The sequence below is a fragment of the Lactuca virosa genome, chromosome 9 (genome assembly GCF_052849685.1).
Source record: "Lactuca virosa cultivar CGN04683 chromosome 9, Lactuca_virosa_CGN04683_v6, whole genome shotgun sequence".
In the NCBI taxonomy this organism is placed as follows: Eukaryota; Viridiplantae; Streptophyta; class Magnoliopsida; order Asterales; family Asteraceae; genus Lactuca; species Lactuca virosa.
Genome location: NC_136434.1, coordinates 122,000,960 through 122,022,195, shown reverse-complemented (window position 1 = coordinate 122,022,195; position 21,236 = coordinate 122,000,960). Strand labels below are relative to the sequence as shown.

Genomic DNA, 21,236 nt, shown 5'->3' with positions numbered 1-21,236 from the left:
CAAATCCTCTCTTAGAATATTTCATCTTGAATTTATTCAAGATCTTGTCTAAGCATGTACTTTAGCTTAGTCCAATTAATTGCAAAGATCTATCTCTATAGATCTTAATACCAAGTATGTACACAACATCTCCCATGTCCTTCATAGAGAAACACTTCCCAATCTAAGCTTTCACACTTTGTACTGTTGGGGAGTCGTTTCTTATTAGTTATTTGTCATCGACCTATAAAAAAAGGAAGACTACAACGCTCCCACTAGTTCTAACATATACACATTGTTCATATTCATTTCTTAAGAAACCAAACTCTTTGATCTTCTCATTGAAACAAATGTTCCATCTACGAGATGCTTGTTTGAGTCAATAAATGGACCTATCAAGCTTGTACACTCAATTTACATACCTGGGTTGTACAAAATTCTATTGTTGTGTCATATACACATCTCCAGTTAGTTTTCCATTAAGGAAAGTGGTCTTTACATCCATTTTCCATATTTTATAGTCATGAAAACTTGGTATGGAAAGTAGTATCCTAATCCATTTGATTATTGCTACTGGCGAGAAAGTTTCCTGATAGTCAATTCCTTGAGTATGTGTATAACCTTTTACACCCAAATTTTTAAGGTTAGACGTAGGATTAACCAAATTTGAAACTTGGTTATCGTGCATGGATTGAATTCCGCTTTCCATTGCCTCTTTACATTTTGTAGCCTCTGCGATCTCCATGACTTCTTGATAGTCGTATTGATCATTATCTGCTAGCAGATTGTCACATCCTCAGTAATATGGAAGCCATAGAACTACGGTGGATGGTGTTATATATCATATCTATGAGGTGGAGGTGGAAGGCTGTTAGATTCCTCAACAGATTCTTTTACCTCTTGTTGAGGGCTAGTGCCAACTTCAGGTTTTTCAGTGGTTGACCCTGGAATCTCATCGAGGTCAATCTGGACCCCACTAGTTCCTTGAGATATTAGCTCCCTGTTTCAAAAGACTGTCGTTCAAGCAACAAATACTTTGTTCTTATTAGGCTTGTAAAACAAGTATTCAAACGAATCTTTAGGATAACCAATGAAGTGACATTTTTTGGATCTGGGTTCAAGTTTTTCGAACACTCTGCAGTGAATGAAAAGCTCACAACCCCAGACCTTGATTCATTCAAGAGAGGGACGAGTCCCTTTACATATTTCAAAGGGTGTCTTAGATACCTTTTTAGTTGGAACGAGGTTTAGAATACAAAATGGTAGTTTCTAAGGCATAACCCAGAAGCTTATTAGAAATGTATCATGGGTCATCATAGATTGAACCACGTCTAGCAAAGTTTGATTTCTCCTTGCAGACACACCATTGTGTTGTGGTGGTCTTGGTGGAGCAAGGTGCGAATTATTCCATAGTTTCTAAAATGATCGTAGAATTCATCACTAAAATGCTCTTCGCCTCAAACATATCAACGAATATTGATTTTCTTGCCCAAATGATTCTCTACTTCCCGTTTGAATGTCTTGAACACCATGAAGGTTTTAGACTTATGTGTAATCAAATAAACGTATCCATATCTACTGAAATCATCAATAAATGTGACGCAATATTTTTCACCATGTCATGTGGAAAATCTCAACGGTCCATACACATCTATGTGAATGAGGTCCAATAGATCTTTACCTCTTTCACAGTCACTTGTGAATGGTGATTTTTTCATCTTTCAAAGTAATCTAGATTCGCATACATCATCCAACTCTAAGTTAAATGATTCTAAGATCCCCTCCTACTGGAGCTTAGGGATGTGCTTTTGTTTATATGGCCAAATTGACAATGCCATAGACATGATTTATCAAAACTATATTTCGATGAATCAACATTTAAGATTAAGCTATCATTTTTCCTCAAATCTATAACATTTTCATAAATTCCATTGCACAAATTTGCTTTAAAATAAAGATTATTATTGTTGAAAACCAAAATGCTACCAGTGTTATTATCAAATCCAAAAATGAAACCGTCATAATACAACGCATGAAACAACAATATGTTAAACTAATTGAAAAACCAGAAGACAAAACAAACTCATAATTTGAAATCCTACTAACATCAAACTTACTCTTGTTTCCAATGATCAAGTCAAGCTTGAGATACCTTAGCTTCCTACTTCGCTTTAGACCCTGCACATCTGAACAAATGTGAACGCCACATCATGTGTTAAGTACCCCAAGAATTTGAAGTTGAATATTGATAGAGTTTAATCATATACATACCTAAAGTGTCAATGCCTTTGTGTTATTCTTCTTGGTATCCTCCAGGTACTTTGGGCATCTACGTTTCCAATGTCATTTTTCTTGGCATTAGAAGAAGATGGCCTCCTTAGGGTCACTTACCGGTGCTATGTCAGAATCAACCTTCTTAGGGTTTGGGTTTAACTCTCCAAATTTTCCATTTCCCTTTTCTTTAGGTCGAGAGGTCTTCTTCCTTTTGACACCACCTTCCCTAATGGCCAGAACGGGGGTGGTTGAGCTGGTGCTACGAGGTTTAGCCATACTACCTTCGATAGTCTTTAACATGACATGTAGTTCAAATAAGGACTTTTCCTTATTGTTCATATTATAATTTAAAATGAATTGTTGATATCAACTGCTTAATGATTTATGCACTATGTCAACGGCCAACTCTTGAGGAAATAGAAACCCTAGTCGCTCAAGTCTTTCAACGTACCTGTTCATTGTCAACTTATGGATACTTACAGAACCACCCTATTAAATATTTCAACTTAGAAGAGACTTCACAACTTCGAATCTCTCATGTCTAGCTTGATCTTGGAACATTTCCTTGAGTTGCTTGTCATACCCACAAGGTTCTCAAAGCTATTTTGGAGCTCGGGAACTATGGTCTCCAACATGAGACACGTAACCTCAGTTGAGTGATTACGATGTCTGTGGTAATTAGCAAACTCTTTAATTGTAGAATCTTCAAAAGGCTCATCGGGTAGATACTCATCCAGAACATATTCCTTCTTTTCATATATAAGGGCGATCCTTAGAGAAAAAATACAACCAAGATAGTTCGGACCAATAAGCTTATCCCATGATAGGAGTTGGAGCAGTGAGAAGTTTGATGATGAGCTAGGATCCATATTTCACTTCAAGATGCAAAGTGGATTAGCCAAAATTACACAATGAAGTTATTTACATAGACAAACTTTTTCCAATTTCAATCTCGATGAAATTCCTATATTTGTCGAGATTTATTGACTATATCGATATCATGTTAGTTTCTTCTATGCTCATTTAGCATACATGACTGGATTAGCCAAATGGTGAATCAGCCATGCAAAGATACGATGATATCTAGATCAAGTAATGCTTGAGAATTGTTATCATCATATCATATTACGACTATGTCCTCACACCGACGTACCGATTAACCACACACGCAACGCCAACAGAATATACGACAATATGTATTTTTCATGGATAACATAAGACTCACATTTTACTTATTTTAAAATGAGATTTTGTTTTAATACTTTTAACTACACACATCGTCCTATCAAACTCTTTCGGTAATTCTACTCAAAATGCAAGAAGGCAGTAAGGGTGGAAAACACTAATGCTTTTAAAAGTTGTGTTAGGAGCATTTTATGCACCTATTTTGCACCTTTATTCCACACCATTGCATTGCAATTAGGCTTAACTCCATGCATTTTACATGTTTTCGGGATATTTCATGATATTATTTCACTCGCATAATTATATGATGTTTCAGGGACTTTTGGAGGTGGGATCTCACATAGGGAGATAACTAGAAGGTGTGGACAAGATTCCACGACTTTCGGATCACGGAGGAAAAAGTTGCAGAAAATTAAGGAAATCCCACAGTCAAAGAGTTCCACGGCCATGGAAATTTTAGCCTTGAATTTCCACGGGTCGTGGAAATGTACATGTTTCAGCAACGTACTTTGAAGACTCGTCCAAATTGAGCATCCAACTTCGTGAGTTTCCACGGTCCGTGTTTTCTACAATGTGAATTTTTGTGGGCCATGGAAACATGGACATGGGTTTAGTGGTCGTTTCTCATATTTCCTAAAAAGAGGCTATTGACTTCATTTTTCTATCTATCGAATTTGGGAGCACTTTGGCCGATTTTCTGGAGAACTCTGGGGTTGATTAACACTTGGGAACATTTGATTTCATTTTGTAAGAACTTTAATTTCATTTTATAGACTTGTGATCTTTTTCTAGTTATGAGTGGCTAGAACCCTAGTTTCTCCAACTTCATGCCTTGACTTTTTAGTTGTGATTTCAATCATGTGATTTGATGTTTGCTTCCAATTTTTATCTAGTGAATTTGATTTTGTTTCAATTAAATATTTAATTCTAATTGTAATTCTTATTGGTCATTTGAATTAGGGTTAGGTCATTCAAGTTATCTAATTGCAAAATTTGTAATTGTTGACTAGGTAACAAGCACTAACCTGATTTCTATTGAATGAATTTAGTGTAAATCTTATTCACACACTCTTACGCTCCCGAGCTTGTGAGCATTGTTGGGTGTTGTTGGGAACATTCACATAAATATTATTACAACCTTTTGATTTCTATCTAAGAGCTTGTTTAGACTTAAAGTAGAAGGTTAGGTTATTTTCAAAGAGCTTGTTTTGAATTTGACAACTTGGTGAATGGGAAGTGTTAGATCTTGTTAATACTTTCGAGTACCAACTTAGATAGAATTGAGTAGAAATCATGTTATTTTGGAATCTCATTGCCAAATGTCATACTTGAAGTTGGAGTCTTTATTAAAATCTGAATCTATCTCAATTAGTTAGTTGTTTACTTGTTTCTTTAATCTTTCTACTTGAATTCATTGCATATAAAATCATCCCCCCCCTACCTTTTTATTTTATTTTATTTATTTTTTTAAAAAACTTTTAGGGACTCAAATATCTAACGAAAAAGGTATAAGTTTTAGCCCTGTGTCACTGTGGATCGACCCTGCTTATCTTGTACTATCCTTTTAATGCAATACAACAGTGTTCTTTTGGAGTACATTGTACCCCTATCATTTGTTGGGTTTGACACCCTAACAAGCCAACCTTATTCTGAATCGGAGAGACCTCCTTAAATCTTCCGTACAACAGAAGAGTGTGAGTTTAGTCATGACAAAAGTGACAACGTGTTTAAACATACGAGGACACAATGTTTGTACATTCATGTTATATATATATATATATATATATATATATATATATATATATATATATATATATATATATATATAAAGAGGAGAAAAGGAGGGAATGAATCTAGGTCATTCATTTTGAATCTGCCACTTAGGCATTCCAGCGTACCAGGTCGACAAAACATATCACATTAATATACGAATACATATATTCATATAAAAATAAGTATACAGGGCCCGATTCTGCCAGGACAATTCTCCACCACCCATTTTGTCAAGGGCACAAACGTCAAACTCAATACTTGGGCGTCACGCGTTCACATGCGACCCACGTCCATAAGAATTAATACGAACTCGATGATTTAATTACGTACGACGAACGTCCATGAAACGTCATTTAAGTGGTTTTTTTTTTTTTATTTTCATTTTTTCATTTTTTTAAAATTTTTTCTTTTTTTAAAAAAAAATTATTTTTTTTAACATATATATACTCGGTTTTTCGTTTTTTTTATTTATTTTTTGTTTTCTCTAAAAAAATTTTAAAACTTTTTTTTTATTTTTTTATTTTTTAAATTCTTTATTACATACTTGAAGATTCTTATGTTTATGTTTATTTTTGTTTTTATTTTTATTAATTTTTAAACTAAATATCAGTTCGCGTTTTTAATTTTTAACAATTATAAAAGTTTTAAATAATAAAAATATTAATGATCATAATATTTTACATTCATACTATTTTTGAATCATATGATTTTTGGATCCAAATATTTTGAATCATAGTATTTTGGATCAAATCATTTTTGAATCATATTATTTTGGATGAATAGTATATTCGATTAAATAAAGTTTTTGTTTAAAAAAAATTGTGGATCATTATATATTTTGAATAACTTAATTTTAAATCATAAAAGATATAATTAAGTCTTCTAAAATAATAGAATCTAAATACTTTTAGATCATAAAAAATTAAGGATAATAAAAAAATTGAATCAAAGTTTTTTTTTTAATTATAAATATTTTGAATCATCACATTTTGGATCATATTATGTTCAATATTTTTTTAAAAACTAATATTTCTGAAAATTAAAAATAAATACTTCAAAAACTTATTTTTGAAAAATTCTTTTTATAAAGTTACTAGTATAATGAGTAGAAGCATTCCTTAAATTTTCATGATGTTTTGAAGATTTTTTTTGAGATTTTTTTATAAAAAAAGATATTTTTTTCAAATTTTCATGCTTGCGCTCATTTTGTAAATAATTAAATTTTAAGAACTTTGTTTTTTTAGATTTTTTTTCAAAGAAAAAAAAAGTTATGACAAAAAAACGGTGGATGGAAAAAAAAGCTCACCACTCAATGGACAAGTGACAAAGAGAGAAAAAAAGGGAGAAGGGCGATTGTCATGACGAAGGAAATTGGGTTTTTTTCTTGTTTTTTTTGTTTTTGTTTTTTCCTTTTCCATTTTAACCCCCAAACCTTTTAATTTTTGTCGGAAATTATCAATATCTCATACTTAATTACTAAAACGTCGTATCGTCTCGCAAGATATTGAGGATAAATAAAATCAAATCTCTACCTTTAATTTTTTCATTCCTACGACAATGATTTGTCGTCGCAGTCCTTACTTATTTAATTGAATAAATTTAAAGTGTCTATAAGATGATTATCTTTCCTAGTGATTCAAAATTGGTTCTATTAAGTTGTTTCAATGATTAATATATTAGAAATATGTTTTTAAATACAAGATACTTGTATAAGATGTGTTTGACATTTATAAATATAACTTGGTAAAGTCTAATTGTTAAATTAAAAATTATAAGCACAAAAAATGCATAATTTGATAAATTAAGATGTACATCGTAATAACATTATTATAAAAAAATATTGTTTGAAAAGAAATAATCATTGTAAAAAAAGCTCGTTACCATTTTCATTGTTTAAAGTAACCAAAAAAAAATGATTCTCAAGAACATTTTTCTGATAAATTATCTATTATACCAAACAGCATAATCAATCCATTTTCTTCGGCTTAATTCTCTTTTTCCGCATTTTCATCATCTGCTGTAATTTTCTTTTTCTGCACCAAACGTGCCCTAAAAGTTTATTTGACCCTTTAACATTAAACTCTTCAAAAATTTCTACCAATATTAGTATTGATAAAGAAAATATAGATATATTATTTCATTAATTTAAATATTATTTAGAAATTATAAAAAGTTAACAAAATCAGCATTCATTTATAGATCGTCATCGATTTCTTAGTTTTTAAAAGAAACTTTATAGTAATTATTTACAAATTATAAAAAGTTGACAAAATCGCCATCGCCTTCTTCGTTTTTTAAAGAAAAAAAAGGATTAAAGTACACTTTAACAATGAGTTCGCTAATGGGCTTTGGAATGAAAGGCCCATAGATGTGATAAACAAAACCGAACGGAGAAAATAAGAAACGACCCTTTTTCAGGTTAGGATAGTTATCCGGTCACTTATTCCTTAGGTTAATTTATTTTAAGGAAAATGAGGTTAACTGTATTCTCGTTTTATTGGTTTTTTTTTTTTTAATATTTAATTATTTAACTTGTTAAATGTTATCATTTTTATTTGAGATAAAAGATGATAATGGTAATATATTAACAAATTAAACACGTTAAATGGTCAAATGTGTAAAAAAAATATTTTATAGGTTTTATATAACAAATCTTTCTAAACTCTCTTTAACAACATTTTTAAAACGTTTCATAAATTTTGTATAACAATTTAATACTTTTTATAAATTTTTAAAATACTTTTGTTAAATTCAAGTTTAAAACGTTGTATTAAAAAAATTAAAAACTTTATACACTTCTAACTAAAAACTATAAAAAAAGTTGTAATAATTTTAAACATTTACATTATATTATTTTTGTTTCTTACTTGCTACATAATATTTTATTTTTTATTTTTTAAAAGACCTTACATACTTATTACTATATGTTTAATTTATTTAATTTTATTGTTAGATACTTTTTACTTTAAAAATATTGCATAGGCTTAAAAAACAAAAGAAAAAAAAATATATATAAGAGACTATATAAAATACTTCACAAAAATAAAAATATATTTATTAATTAAAAAGAAAATTTTAGAATTGGTTACTGATTAATTAATATCTATGATAGTAAGTTTTTGCTATAAAATAAATTAGTAGAAAAATGATTTGTCAAATCAAAAGATTATAAATGAGATAAATAATCAATCCTTATGGATGCTTTAAAAATAACATTTGGAAAAATAATATAAACAAATATAAAAATAAAATTTCTATTAAAAGTGGGGAAAATGGTGACTTATCAATGTAATTAACTTTTCGACTTGTTCATATTTAGGAAATTTTTAATTTTTGTACATATTTGACCATTGTTACATGAGATAGTCGGTGACAATTGTAATATGTGAACACATTTAACAAGTTAAATGGTCCAATGTGTACAAGAAAAAAAAGTTGTCTAAATATGAACAAAACGAAAAGGTGATTACCCTGGCAAGTCATTTTCCTTTTGTTTTAATAATTTTAAATTAATTATATAACTAAATCGAATAAAGTTCGGTTGAATGGATTTTGAGTTGTTTTGGGTTGGGTTATTTATTTGATTTATCGGTTAAACCGAGTATATTGTTAAAAAATATATTTTATTCACAAAGGAGATATATAGTTTTTGTTCATATATTTTTTTGAACGGCTGAATTTTATAAAGAAAAACCAACTAACAAGGACCTAGGGAAGACAATTACAAATTGGAGGATCGGGTTTTGTAACCACAACGTCCAAATGATGCTCTTACTGCTACTTCTATTATAAAATCAAACAAAAGAATGCAAAACAATGTTATAAAAAATGGTGCTTCTCTTCGGTTTGATGTTTTGAAACACAACACCATTTTGGAACATCCATATCATCCAAATTGAGGTGATCATAATGACTTCTAATGCCTTCTTCTTAGACTGGTTTAAGTTCGTCGAATCCACCTACAAGCATAAATCCCTAACATTGTTAAAAAAACAAAAATGGTAAATCAAGCTACTTGAAAATTCTTCTCCAGACTTCCATGGCCACGTCACAATGAACAGCCACATGATTAGAATCTTCCACCTGTGAATCACAAGAAGGGCAAAGCACCGACAACATGTCAACATTCTTCTCCATCAAATTCATCCAAGTAGGAATTCTATCTAACAACATATCCCATAATAAAACTTTGAACTTAATAGGAACTAAACGATACCAACGAGCAGGACCTCCACCATCTTATAGCAAGATGCTATCAATATGACGTCTCGTGATATTAACCACAAAACACCATACTGTTCTAACTCCCACTCCCATTTATCCTCCTTATCCGTAAATTGCACTTGAGAAAGAGAGCTCAAAAGAGCCAAGAATTGTGCAACAATAACACCCCCTTCACGAAACGGCCCATTCCAATCCCACACCCAAGCACCATGCAAAAATATATCACTAACCATGCAGTTCTTATTAGATTCCCTAACATAAACACGAGTGAATCTATCCATAAGAAGGCCATCTTCCAACCAATTATCATCCCAAAAATTAGTACCCATACTATTTCCAATACACTTCCTTATGAAAGAAAGAGGAACAATGTTCCTATCATGCATCACACGATAAAGCTTGACCAAAGGAATGTATAAACTCAACCCATTTGGTTTATTAACCAAAAGGCCTTCACCACCATTAAACCCGTTAATACTTCTAATAATTTTCGCCCACACCGAGTTCGAGTCAATGTGAAATCTACATCTCCACTTAAGTAACAAAGCATATTAAAATCTTTTAGACTTCTAATTCCAAGACCACCTTTTTCTTTATAGTTAAGTACCTTGTCCCACTTGACCCAAACAATCTTTCAATCATTGTATTTAGCACCCCAGAAAAACCGAGCCCTTAATCTCTCAAGGATGTCAATCACAGCCTTCGACACCTTAAAAACCGAAAAGAAATAAATACCCAAACTGCCAAGAACGGGCCAGATTAAAGTTAGCATCCCTCCTGAAGAAAGAAGATTAACTTTCCAGTTTGCCAATCGCTTCTCAAAATGTTGAACCACCGGTTTCCAACTGTCCACACGTCCTATATTTAAACCCACAGGAAGACCTAAATACGAGAATGGTATAGAAGCAGTCGGACAACTAGTACCAATAACCATATCTTCAATATTACGAAAATCAACACCAATCCTATATAGGTTTGATTTTTGAAGATTTATTTGTAGCCCCGATATCAAGAAAAAACAATTAAGAATAATAATCAAATTCTCAATATTACCTCTATCCCATTCTCCCAAGAAAAGAGCATCATCATCATCATCATAGAAAAGATGAGAAATCTTAAACTCAGAATCTCCCACCTCCAAACCTCTAAAGATACCATGATACACAGCGTCGTCCAAAGCTATGTGCAGACCCTCCATGAAAATAATAAATAAAAATGGGGATAAGGGATCCCCATGTCTAAGACCTTGTTTGAGAAAAACTCCTTAGTAAGGCTACCATTAACGAGAATTGAAGCACGAGAAGAAACCAAACAAACTTCAACCCACCTTATCCATTTATTGTGAAAACTAATAAACTCCATGCATTTCAACAAATATTCCTAAGAAACTGAGTCAAACGTCTTGTCATAGTCCACTTTGAAAATCAAAGCTTTCTTCTTCTTCTTCTTCTTCTTCTTCTTCTTCTTTTTTCTTCTTCTTCTTCTTTTTGTACCACTTGATAATTTCATTAACCATGAAAGGGCCATCTAGAATTTATCTTCCTTTAACAAAAGTCAACTGAACCGGACTCACAAGAGTATCAATCACACCCGCCAATATATTAGCTAATAGCTTAACTATAATCTTGTACTGCACCCCAATAAGATTAATTGGTCTATAATATTTAATAGAGGAAGGACTATCAATCTTAGGAATCAACGTAATAAAAGAAAAATTACAACTGTTAGGTATATCTTTTTTATTAAAAAACTCCTCCACGAAACTAAATATATCCATCTTTAGAACATCCCAAAACTTTTTAATGAACCGAAAAGAAAACCCATCAGGACCCGGAGCCTAGTCACTTCCACACGACCAAACAACCTCCTTAGTTTCTTCAACATAAAATTGAGATACAAGAGAATATCTTTAAGACGAGGATTGAGATGGAATGCGAGAGCTAGGATGATCAAAAGTAGCACCCGAAAACCCATAAAACGTTTCTTTAAAAAGGTAAAAAATGGTCTTTAACTTCGCTCGGATCTGACATACATACCCCATCGACCAATAAGTCGTTAATCACCAATTTCCCTTTTTTTCTGTTTTAGCATGGAATGGAAAAAATTTGAGTTTTCATCACCATTAATGCTCCACTTTATTTTTACCTTTTGAGCAGCATACCTACCTTGTGATTTGTCCAAATCCGACAAAGACTTCAAAATATCTATTCACGCTTTGACAAAGTCATCATCACGGATACTACCATCTAGAGTAGTATCATTATCATCCAATCTCATAAATAAGCTTTTCCTTTTCCCTGAGTTTTGAGCAACCACAATTTTATGTCACTCCTTTAATCTATCTTTGACATGTTTCAATTTATTCTTGAATACAATGAACTTGTTTGTATTTTTGAACTTATCATTCCATCTCCAAGCATCCAACACCATTTGTTCAAAACCTTCAATCCCAAACCATGAATTAAAGAGTTAAAGGGAATAGGGCCGTAATCAACATGTTCGTTCTTTAACACAATAGGAGCATGGTCGGACCAAATCCAAGTGAGTACCATACCAACAAGATTTGGAAAAATATCCAACACAACATTAGTCACCAAAAAACGATCCAACTTTTCCATTTTCGAATAAAGTCTATTAGCTCTACTGTATCTTTTCCCTCCCATCGGAACATCCGTCAACTCTATATTAACAATAAAATTATTAAAATCATTGGTTTCAATATGGAAAAAGACAGAACCTTTTCTCCCACTAGGAAGACGCACCACATTAAAATCACCAAACACCAAATACTCACCAGCATTCGTAGACATAAAATTAGAGATAAAATCCCAAACCTCTTTTTTTCTTTGTCTATCTTGAGGAGCGTATATGTTTACAAGAAAACATTTGGAACCTGAGCCAATTATCTCACATTCAACCACTAAAACGCTCTCCATCGATCACACTTTATTCTTCTTAAATGAATCTGGATGCAAAACTGTCAAAAGACCAACCGAACTCCCTTGAGAGGCACTACTAGCGACATCAAACTGATAATTACCCCAAAGAGATATAACAAGGAACATATTAAGCTAAGTCATCTTGGTTTCTTGAACCCCTAAAACACTTATTGAGTGATCTATACACAACTTCTTTATCCAACTCCTTTTCTTGTGGAATTTAAGACCACATAAATTTATGGACATCGTATTCATTTAAAACCTTTTTTCACACCATGTCTTTCAATTGATTTACCAATATCATCCTTGCATCCAATGAATTTATACCATAGGACTTTATCAAACTCAACATATTTCTCCATAACATCAGTTAAGGAGCCAACATAAACAACTTTTGGTTTAAGTTTGAGTAATTTACCTCTACTAATAGAAGCATTGGAAAATGGGATTTTGCCCAAGATGTGGCTCTAGACAGGAATGGAGAATAAAATTGATGGCGATTAAAACCAGATGGTATAGAAGTCGAGCTCAAATCTTGACATCCATTTGAAGCATTAATCGTTTTTTCAGCTTCATCACCCTTGAGATTCATGTCATTAATCAACTCAACATGGTCACAATTTACTTCTTCCCCACCTTTTCCAACATTCTTTGTTGTTTATTTTTCCTAATTAGAGGCTATGAAATTAGGTTGAATAACAACATTGTTAAGCTTTTTTGAATTGGGCAACCCCTCTCCTAAATTTTCACTGCAGTTATTTTTTGTGTCACTAGAAACATCTTTTACAACCCCTTCTTTGAGACCCTCAAATTTATCTTGAACCAAACCATCTTTGTTGTAGACTTCATCATGGGAGATTTTATTATAGTCTTCGTTATCACCTCCTTCAATATTGTCCTCATTAGAACCTTATTCATCTTCCTATTGAAAATCCTCTTCTTTATCTTGTAATTCATCTTGATTATCAAGTTTAAATCTTTTAAGTAATAGTACTTTAAATTTAATCAAGTATGTCTCTTTATATGCTTTATTTTAGACTAGTTTGTATTTGTAAAGTTATAAACATAATATTAGACTTGTTATATAACCTAAAAAGTGATGGGTTTTGATTACTATAACATCCCTATGGTGCACATACAACCCTATTGCTTTGGATCTAAGTTTTCTCAAGTTATACATGCTATTTTCAATTTTCCAAAGCATGAAGCCTAACTAGCATACAACATAGATAATTGAAACATAAAAACAAGTAACACAATTACCTCTTTGTTGTAGCTTGTAGAACTTGGTCTTACAAGAGCTTAGCACCTCAAATGTAATGCCTCAAATAAGTCACAAACACCAAGAACAATGGAGGAAAATGAGAGAGAGCTTGGAGGCACCAAAATCGGCTAGCTTTTTATTGGAATACTCTTGTATATCCGATTTTAGGGCATAGGGGTCACATTTATAGTGTAGAATTCCAAGGGTCACTTGTAAACCCTAATTCATTCACCTAGTCTTTTAATCCAATAACTCATTTGAACTAAGACTTCATGGACTCTCACATAAGCTTAGTCCATTACTAATCAATCATGGATCATTAGCCCAAACTATATGTATCATTGATTTACATAATCAGTCCCCGTTAATTTAATTAGTATCTTTTGATCACTAAATTAATTCCAAATTAATTCTTGATCAATACCAATTAAATAATATGATTTCTCAATTAATATATTATACTTATAATATATTAATAAATCACAAATAACCTCTTTCGCAAATATCCATCCTATCAAATTGCTCCGGTGAAGGCAACCCAAATGGACCATGCTACTATCTGGTCAAGTATATACCAATTATAGTTATGGGATTAGACACCTAATCCAAGAGTCTACCACTTGAATAAGTCTAATAACTATAACTGCCAATGTAACTTCAAAATCCGATTAGCAATCGTAGCTCTCAAAAGCCGATGTCGAACTCTGATCTAGTCAATGACGCGTCCTTTAGATAAGTGATCATATAATCCTCTGTTCTTCAAGATATCGTGCGGACAAATACATGGAATAAAGTCATACTTATTGTCCAACAGTTTGTTTCCCGATTTCTGATTTGTTTGACATAGAACTTAATTGAACACATCAATTTAGTTCTGACCGGGCCCGACACATAAGTTAAAACAAAATCATCGAGGGGCCCAAGATATTGCTTTTAATCCTCTTATGTCACACCCCCAAACCAGACGACGGAAACGTCCGGGGGTGGAGGACTTCATTTGTAGTATCATAACACATGCATTATAGTAATCAGAGTACAAACAACCATTGTATTTAAAAAGTATAAATATTTACATGTGTTTCAACAATGTATTATGAAACTAATTAGTTGTACAAAAGAAGAAGACAAGACATAAATAGCTCTATCTTCTCAAAAGCTCGGGTGTACCTGTCTACTGGTTCCCTGAGAATACAAGTAATTTGAAAAGAGAGTATCAACATAAAGTTGAGTGAGTGCATAAGTATTTATGTTTTGAAAGAATGTCTTCTGTTTCTTGAATATGTAAACTGTTTCCAGAAAATCCTATATTTTCTGTTGTATATTAAAAGTAGTTGTATTTTCATAAAACTGTTCTATTTGTAAACCAATGTTCTGAATTTGTAATCCTTTTATAATTTGTATCTGTGAGTATATCTGGTTTCACCAACTGTTATTGTAAACTATAATCTTCTACTGTAAACTGTATCTTGTAAACTAGTACTTTGAAATAGTACATAAGTTTAGTTAATTATACACTAATGTATTGTTAATATCTTTTAATGAGTTATTATAACCATACTGACTAGATGGCCTGACCCAACACTATGAGTGCCCTGAAAATATGTTGATAACAATTTGTCACTCACAGGCGTGTACGCCTGACTGTAGCTAGCAGTCTGAGTGTGGGGTTGTCAATCCCAATATAGATCTATACACACATTGTTTCGATCCCCGACTAGAGATTCTGGTTATAATACCAGGACTTTACTATATTGTTTAAATGAATTAAACAACCTGTACTACTTGACTCATAAAAGCATATAAACGTTACATGTATATTAGTTATGAAAAGCCCAATCATTCTGAAATAAATGACTGATAGTATGTTCTTGAATTAGTATTCTTAACATGTATCTGAAAGAATGTATAGTCTTGACTAGTTTTGAAACAAACCTTTGTTCTTTTGAAACAATGTATTCTAGTATATTTGAATCGTGAATTAATGTTCCGTGTATCATAAATTATACCTATTATAATTTATATGTACTTTCTGTATTGATACTTAGTATGAATGCAACCCCTTTGCTCAACTTGTTACAAAGGGTAATTGAAACTAACCGAACAAACTTTTATACTTGTATACATATACAAATATATATAAGTAAAATTTAAATGACACTCGGACAAATAACTGATACTTGTAATCCCACATCCAAACAAGGAAAAGGAACCAAAGTGGGTTATCAGTCCTAAATCTTTTAAATCTTATTTATATAAATATATGTATACTAGTATGATTTTTGGGGAAAAATATAAGTTTTTAAAAAAACATTTAAAAGAAGTTTGATATTTTGAGAACCATCTTGGTGACTTGATGTCATTTTGAAACAATCTTTTAAAACTATTTGATTTAATGATAACTAAAATCCATTTTGATAAGATATTTGAAAATCACTTGTTTATAACACAAAAACTTTGTGTTAGACTTGTATCCCCCGCCCCCCCTTAAAACGGTAAAAACTATGAAAATACGGGGGTATGAACTCACCTGTAGTAAGTTATTCAAAAGTAAGATCGGTGTAGGATGCTAAGTGTCAAGTGAAGTCTTGAACACAACGGATCCTATTAAACATATAATAATACATATATGAATATAATTAGTGTTTAAACAACTAATTATGTTAAGAAACTATCTTAGGGACTAGGAATCACTTAGATTGAAATGTTACAATCACATGTGATTGAATCAAATGGAGTTTACGGCCAATCTTTGGAGTTTACGGCCACACCTTTGGTGTTTACGACCAATGTTGTTCTTCATAGGAGTTTACAGCCAAGGGAGATGTTCATGGCCTAAGAAGATCTTGAGTTTACGGCCAAGGGAGATGCTCATGGCCGTAAACTCTTATGTTCTTGGGAAATGGTTGTTTTCAAGGTTGTAAGTTAAGAGCCTCTATAGGATAGCTATTATATGGAAGATTACTTACGTTTTGAAACTTGAAAAGGGTGTTCACGGTCTAAAGAACTAGTGTGTTCTTCGTGTTCTTGAAGATCTAACCCAAAAGAGATGAATTCAAGGATGAAATCAAGGGGTTTTACTAGATCAAGAAGGATATCAACTTAGAAATGGATGAATCAGTTACAAGTTTGGTGAGAATTAGAAGTGTTCTTGATGATACTTAAGAGAATTTGAGAGTTCTTGACTGGATGATATGAGAAATGAAGGAAAAATGAAGAAAATCTTTATATATATGCGAGGGTTTACGGCCGAAGAGTTTGTGGTCCGAAGTCGGTTAGCAGTTTACGCCCGAAGCCTCGTTTACGGCCTGCGAGGGGTTTACGGTCCGAGGGTTTACGGTCGTAAACTCTTTGCGGCCCGAAGTGTAGTTTCTCGGATTTTCAAGCCTTTTTCCTTTCAATTTCAAATGTAGATATTTTAAGGATTTTAACAAATAAAGGTTATTATTATAACCTAAATTGAAACCCAAACACTAAAAGGGTTTTAGTTGACCTCTGTTTGACTTTTGTTTGACTAGAGTTGACTTTATAAATAGTAAATAACGGGATGTTACATCTTAGGATAAAAGGAACAGATAAACATCGACTTATATGCTTGTACTAATTACTTGTTAAATTATACACAACAATACGTTTTATAACATCAAGTTACTGATGCGTTTTCGTACTATCAATGCACAACCAACTCGTAATCAACAACTCATATATCTTGGTTTGAAGACTATATGATATTATCGTCTCACAATCACTCGTGATATATTCCATGAAGTGGTTCATGTGAGCATGGGTTTAATCCAATACTCAAATTCTTATTTCAAGAGTACTCATGAACGTTGCAGCAAACCTTTGCTATGTCTAAACACCTTAGAAAATCTACAAGCCAATTCATGACAGTCTAACCTCATAGCTTACTTCCAAAGTATGATTGACTGTGAATAGTTTGAATAATCGTATTATTCTGGAAGTCAAAACATGTAAAATGAACTAATAGTAAACGATTGACACAAGATAGTAACTTTACTCATAAATAACACTCCTTTTATTTAATCATCAAATGTCAATTACACTTTATCTATTACAAGTTTCTAAATAGCTATCTAATCACTAAAACTAATATCATCCCTTAGGCCAATGCTCTTAGCATGCTACAAATGCATAACCCTACTCAGTCCCTTCGTAAGGGGATCTATTGGGTTATCCTCTGACGATACCCTCTTCACTATGAGGAGTTCCTCTTCTACTCGATGTCTTATGAAGCGATATTTTCTGTCGATGTGCCTGGATCTTCCATGATCCCTTGGTTCCTTGGTTAAGGTGACCGCACCCTCGTTGTCACAAAAAATTTCCATAGGATCCTTTACAGCTGGTACAACTCCAAGGTCTCCGATGAAGTTCTTTAGCCATATTGCCTCCTTTGACACTTCGCTTGCTACTATTTACTCTGATTCACATGTTGAATCAGCTACAATCTCATGTTTGGAACTTTTCCATGTTACTGCTCCTCTATTTAGGGTAAATACCCAGCCCAACTGAGAGCGGAAATTATCTTTGTCGGTCTGAAAGCTGGCGTCACTATACCCTGTCACTCTCAAGTCATCACTCCCACCGAGGGTAACGACCCAGTCCTTAGTCCTCCACAAGTACTTAAGAATGTTCTTTACCGCAGTCCAGTGAGCTCTACCAGGATTCCCCTGATATCTGCTGACCATGCTCAAAGCAAAAGCCACATCAGGGCGAGTACATGTCATAGCATACTTGATCGAGCCAAATGTGGAAGCATATGGTACTCGGCTCATCTCTGCTATCTCGGCATCGGTACTCGGACTCTGAGTCTTACTCAATTTGGTATTGCCCTGGATAGGCAATTCTCCTTTCTTGGAATTCTCCATGCTGAAATGTTTCAACACCTTGTCCAAGTAGGTACTCTGACTAAGTCCTATTAGTCTTTTACTCCTGTTTCTCAATATCTTTATCCCTATAATGTAAGTAGCTTCCCCGAGGTCCCCCATAACAAAATACTTTCCAAGCCAGGACTTAACCTCCTGCAAGGTTGGAATGTCGTTTCCTATGAGAAGTATGTAATCTACATACAACACCAGAAAGCTAACTATACTCTCACTAGCCTTGACGTACACACAGGACTCATCCTCGCTTCTCAAAAATCCAAACTCTTTGACTTTCTCATCGAAACAAAGATTCCATCTGCGAGATACTTGCTTTAATCTATAAATGGATTTCTCAAGCTTACACACTCTATTAGGGTACTTCGCATCTACAAAACCCTCTGGCTGACTCATGTAAATATCCTCAGCCAACTTTCCATCAAGGAAAGCGGTTTTGACATCCATCTGCCATATTTCATAATCATGAAACATAGCTATGGCTAGCATAACCCTTATAGATTTGATCTTCGCTACTGGTGAGAAGGTCTCGTCATAGTCAACTCCAAGAGTTTGAGTAAAGCCCTTCGCAACCAATCGCGCCTTATATGTGTGTACTTTCCCATTCATGTTGGTCTTCTTCTTGAAGATCCACTTGCACCGGACCGTCCTACGACCTGGTACATTTTCAACCAAGTTCCAGACTTGATTGTCATACATGGACTGAATCTTGCTGTCCATTGCCTCTTTCCACTTTTCAGACTCCGGTCATGCCATGGCTTCCTTGTAGTTGGATGGCTCATCTAAATTTACCAGTGTACTATCACTGATAAATGTATCACCGTCAGTAGTAATATGGAAACCATAGAACTCAGGTGCCATTCTAACTCTACTGGAACGTCTCAGAGGTAAGGACTCGTCAACCGGTTCAACAGGAGTTTCTTCCTTAGGTTGATCGCTAGTGTTTGAGGTTCCTTCATCACTCAACTCTTAAAGCTCTTCAAGGTCAATTTGCCTTCCACTATCCTCCTGGCATATGAGTTCTCTTTTGCGGAAAACCCCTCTCCTAGCAACGAAGACAACATTGTCACTCGGTCTATAGAAGAGATATCCAAAGGATTTATGTGGGTAGCTGATGAAAATACAACGCTCACTGCGAGGTTCGAGTTTGTCATGAGTCTCTCGTCTTACGAAAGCCTCGCAACCCCAAACCTTGATATGTGCCAACGAGGGAACCTTCCCTGTCCACATTTTGTGAGGTCTGTTGGCAACCTTATTAGTTGGGACTGGATTAAGGATATGTGCGGCAGTCTCTAAGGCATACCCCCAAAATGAGATAGGTAACGAAGCTCGGCTCATCATGGAACGAACCATGTCCAACAAGGTTCGATTGTGTCTCTCAGTCACACCATTAACGTGCGGTGTCCTAGGCGGCGTCAATTGTAAAACAATTCCACATTCCTTAAGATAGTCGTGGAACTCGATACTAAGATACTCACCACCTCGATCGGATCGGATCATCTTTATCTTCCTTCCCAATTGATTATCCACTTCTTGCTTAAACTCTTTGAACTTTTCAAAGGTTTCCGACTTATGCTTGATTAAGTAGACATATCCATATATACTATAATCATCGGTAAAGGTTACATAGAAGCGGTTAGCATCCCTTGTGGCCGATCTGAAGGGCCCACATACATCAGTGTGTATGAGATCCAACAAACCCTCACCTCTTTCACAAGTACCAGTGAAAGGTGACTTGGTCATCTTTCCAAGCAAACAAGATTCGCACGTGTCATCCGACTTTAAGTCAAATGACTCCAACACTCCATCCTTTTGGAGTTGAGCTATGCGCTTCTTGTTAACATGTCCAAAACGAAAATGCCACAAGCATGCTTTGTCCAAACTATTGGACGAATCAATATGTAATACATTATTTCCTAAGTTGTTTACAACCATCACAGTTTCATATATACCATTACAAGGAAATGCTTCAAAATAAAAAATACCATTATAAAAAGCATTTATAGAACCAATTTCATTGTTAAATGAAAAACTGAAACCTTGTTTATACAAACCATGAAAAGAAATAATGTTTCTTGCCATATCAAACGAGTAACAACAATTATTCAACTCTAACTCTAACCCATTACTAAGCAATAAAGAATAAACTCCAATCTTGGTGACATGCGACGCTTTCCTATTCCCCATGATTAAGTTCATCTTCCCGTGCTCCACATCACTACTTCTTTTTAGATCTTGCAAATCAGAACAAATGTGAAAACCACATCCTGTATCAAGGACCCAAGAATTAGCATGTGATAAGTTATTAGAATGAATAGTGTAAATACCTGCGAAAGTGGGCTTTATCTTCCCATCCTTAATGTCCTGCAAGTATTTGGGGCAGCTTCGTTTCTAGTGCCCTTTTTCATGACAATGGAAGCACTCTGCTTCCTTTGGATTGGATGAGGGATAAGGATGAAAGTGGGTCCAAACCCGGACCAGATGGACCCAGACCCGGAAAACCTGGAACCGGTTAACGGGATTTTGTAGAACCGGAAACCGGACCGGTATATAGGAACTGGTTCCGGTTCGGTTCCGGGTACGGTACCGGGTAAAGTGAGTCTAGAACCGGAAAACCCAGAAACATCAAAGTGGGTAGGTTGGAACCGGATAAAGTGGGTTTAGAACCGGAAAACCCGGAAAAACCGGAATTTGTTTGTA

At 33.8% G+C, this 21,236-nt stretch overlaps 1 protein-coding gene across 1 annotated transcript; it reads right to left on the bottom strand.

Annotated features, from left to right (window-relative positions):
- Positions 1 to 9,222: 9,222 nt before the first annotated feature.
- Positions 9,223 to 10,633, bottom strand: LOC145139743 (uncharacterized). Its single transcript, XM_079073459.1, has 4 exons — positions 10,489 to 10,633; positions 10,101 to 10,371; positions 9,428 to 9,957; positions 9,223 to 9,374 (listed from the first exon to the last, which is right to left on the bottom strand). The coding sequence occupies exons 1-4, from the start codon at positions 10,631 to 10,633 to the stop codon at positions 9,223 to 9,225; spliced, it is 1,098 nt and encodes a 365-aa protein (XP_078929585.1).
- Positions 10,634 to 21,236: the final 10,603 nt, after the last annotated feature.

What these genes read in the sequence shown, in the direction of transcription:
- LOC145139743 (XM_079073459.1), bottom strand. Translation starts at nt 10,633, where the DNA reads ATGGAGGGTCTGCACATAGCTTTGGACGACGCTGTGTATCATGGTATC. An exon ending in CTTGGGAGAATGGGATAGAG is followed by an intron (nt 10,372 to 10,488) that starts GTAATATTGAGA and finishes GTAATATTGAAG; the next exon opens with ATATGGTTATTGGTACTAGT. An exon ending in GGTGGAGGTCCTGCTCGTTG is followed by an intron (nt 9,375 to 9,427) that starts GTATCGTTTAGT and finishes ATATGTTGTTAG; the next exon opens with ATAGAATTCCTACTTGGATG.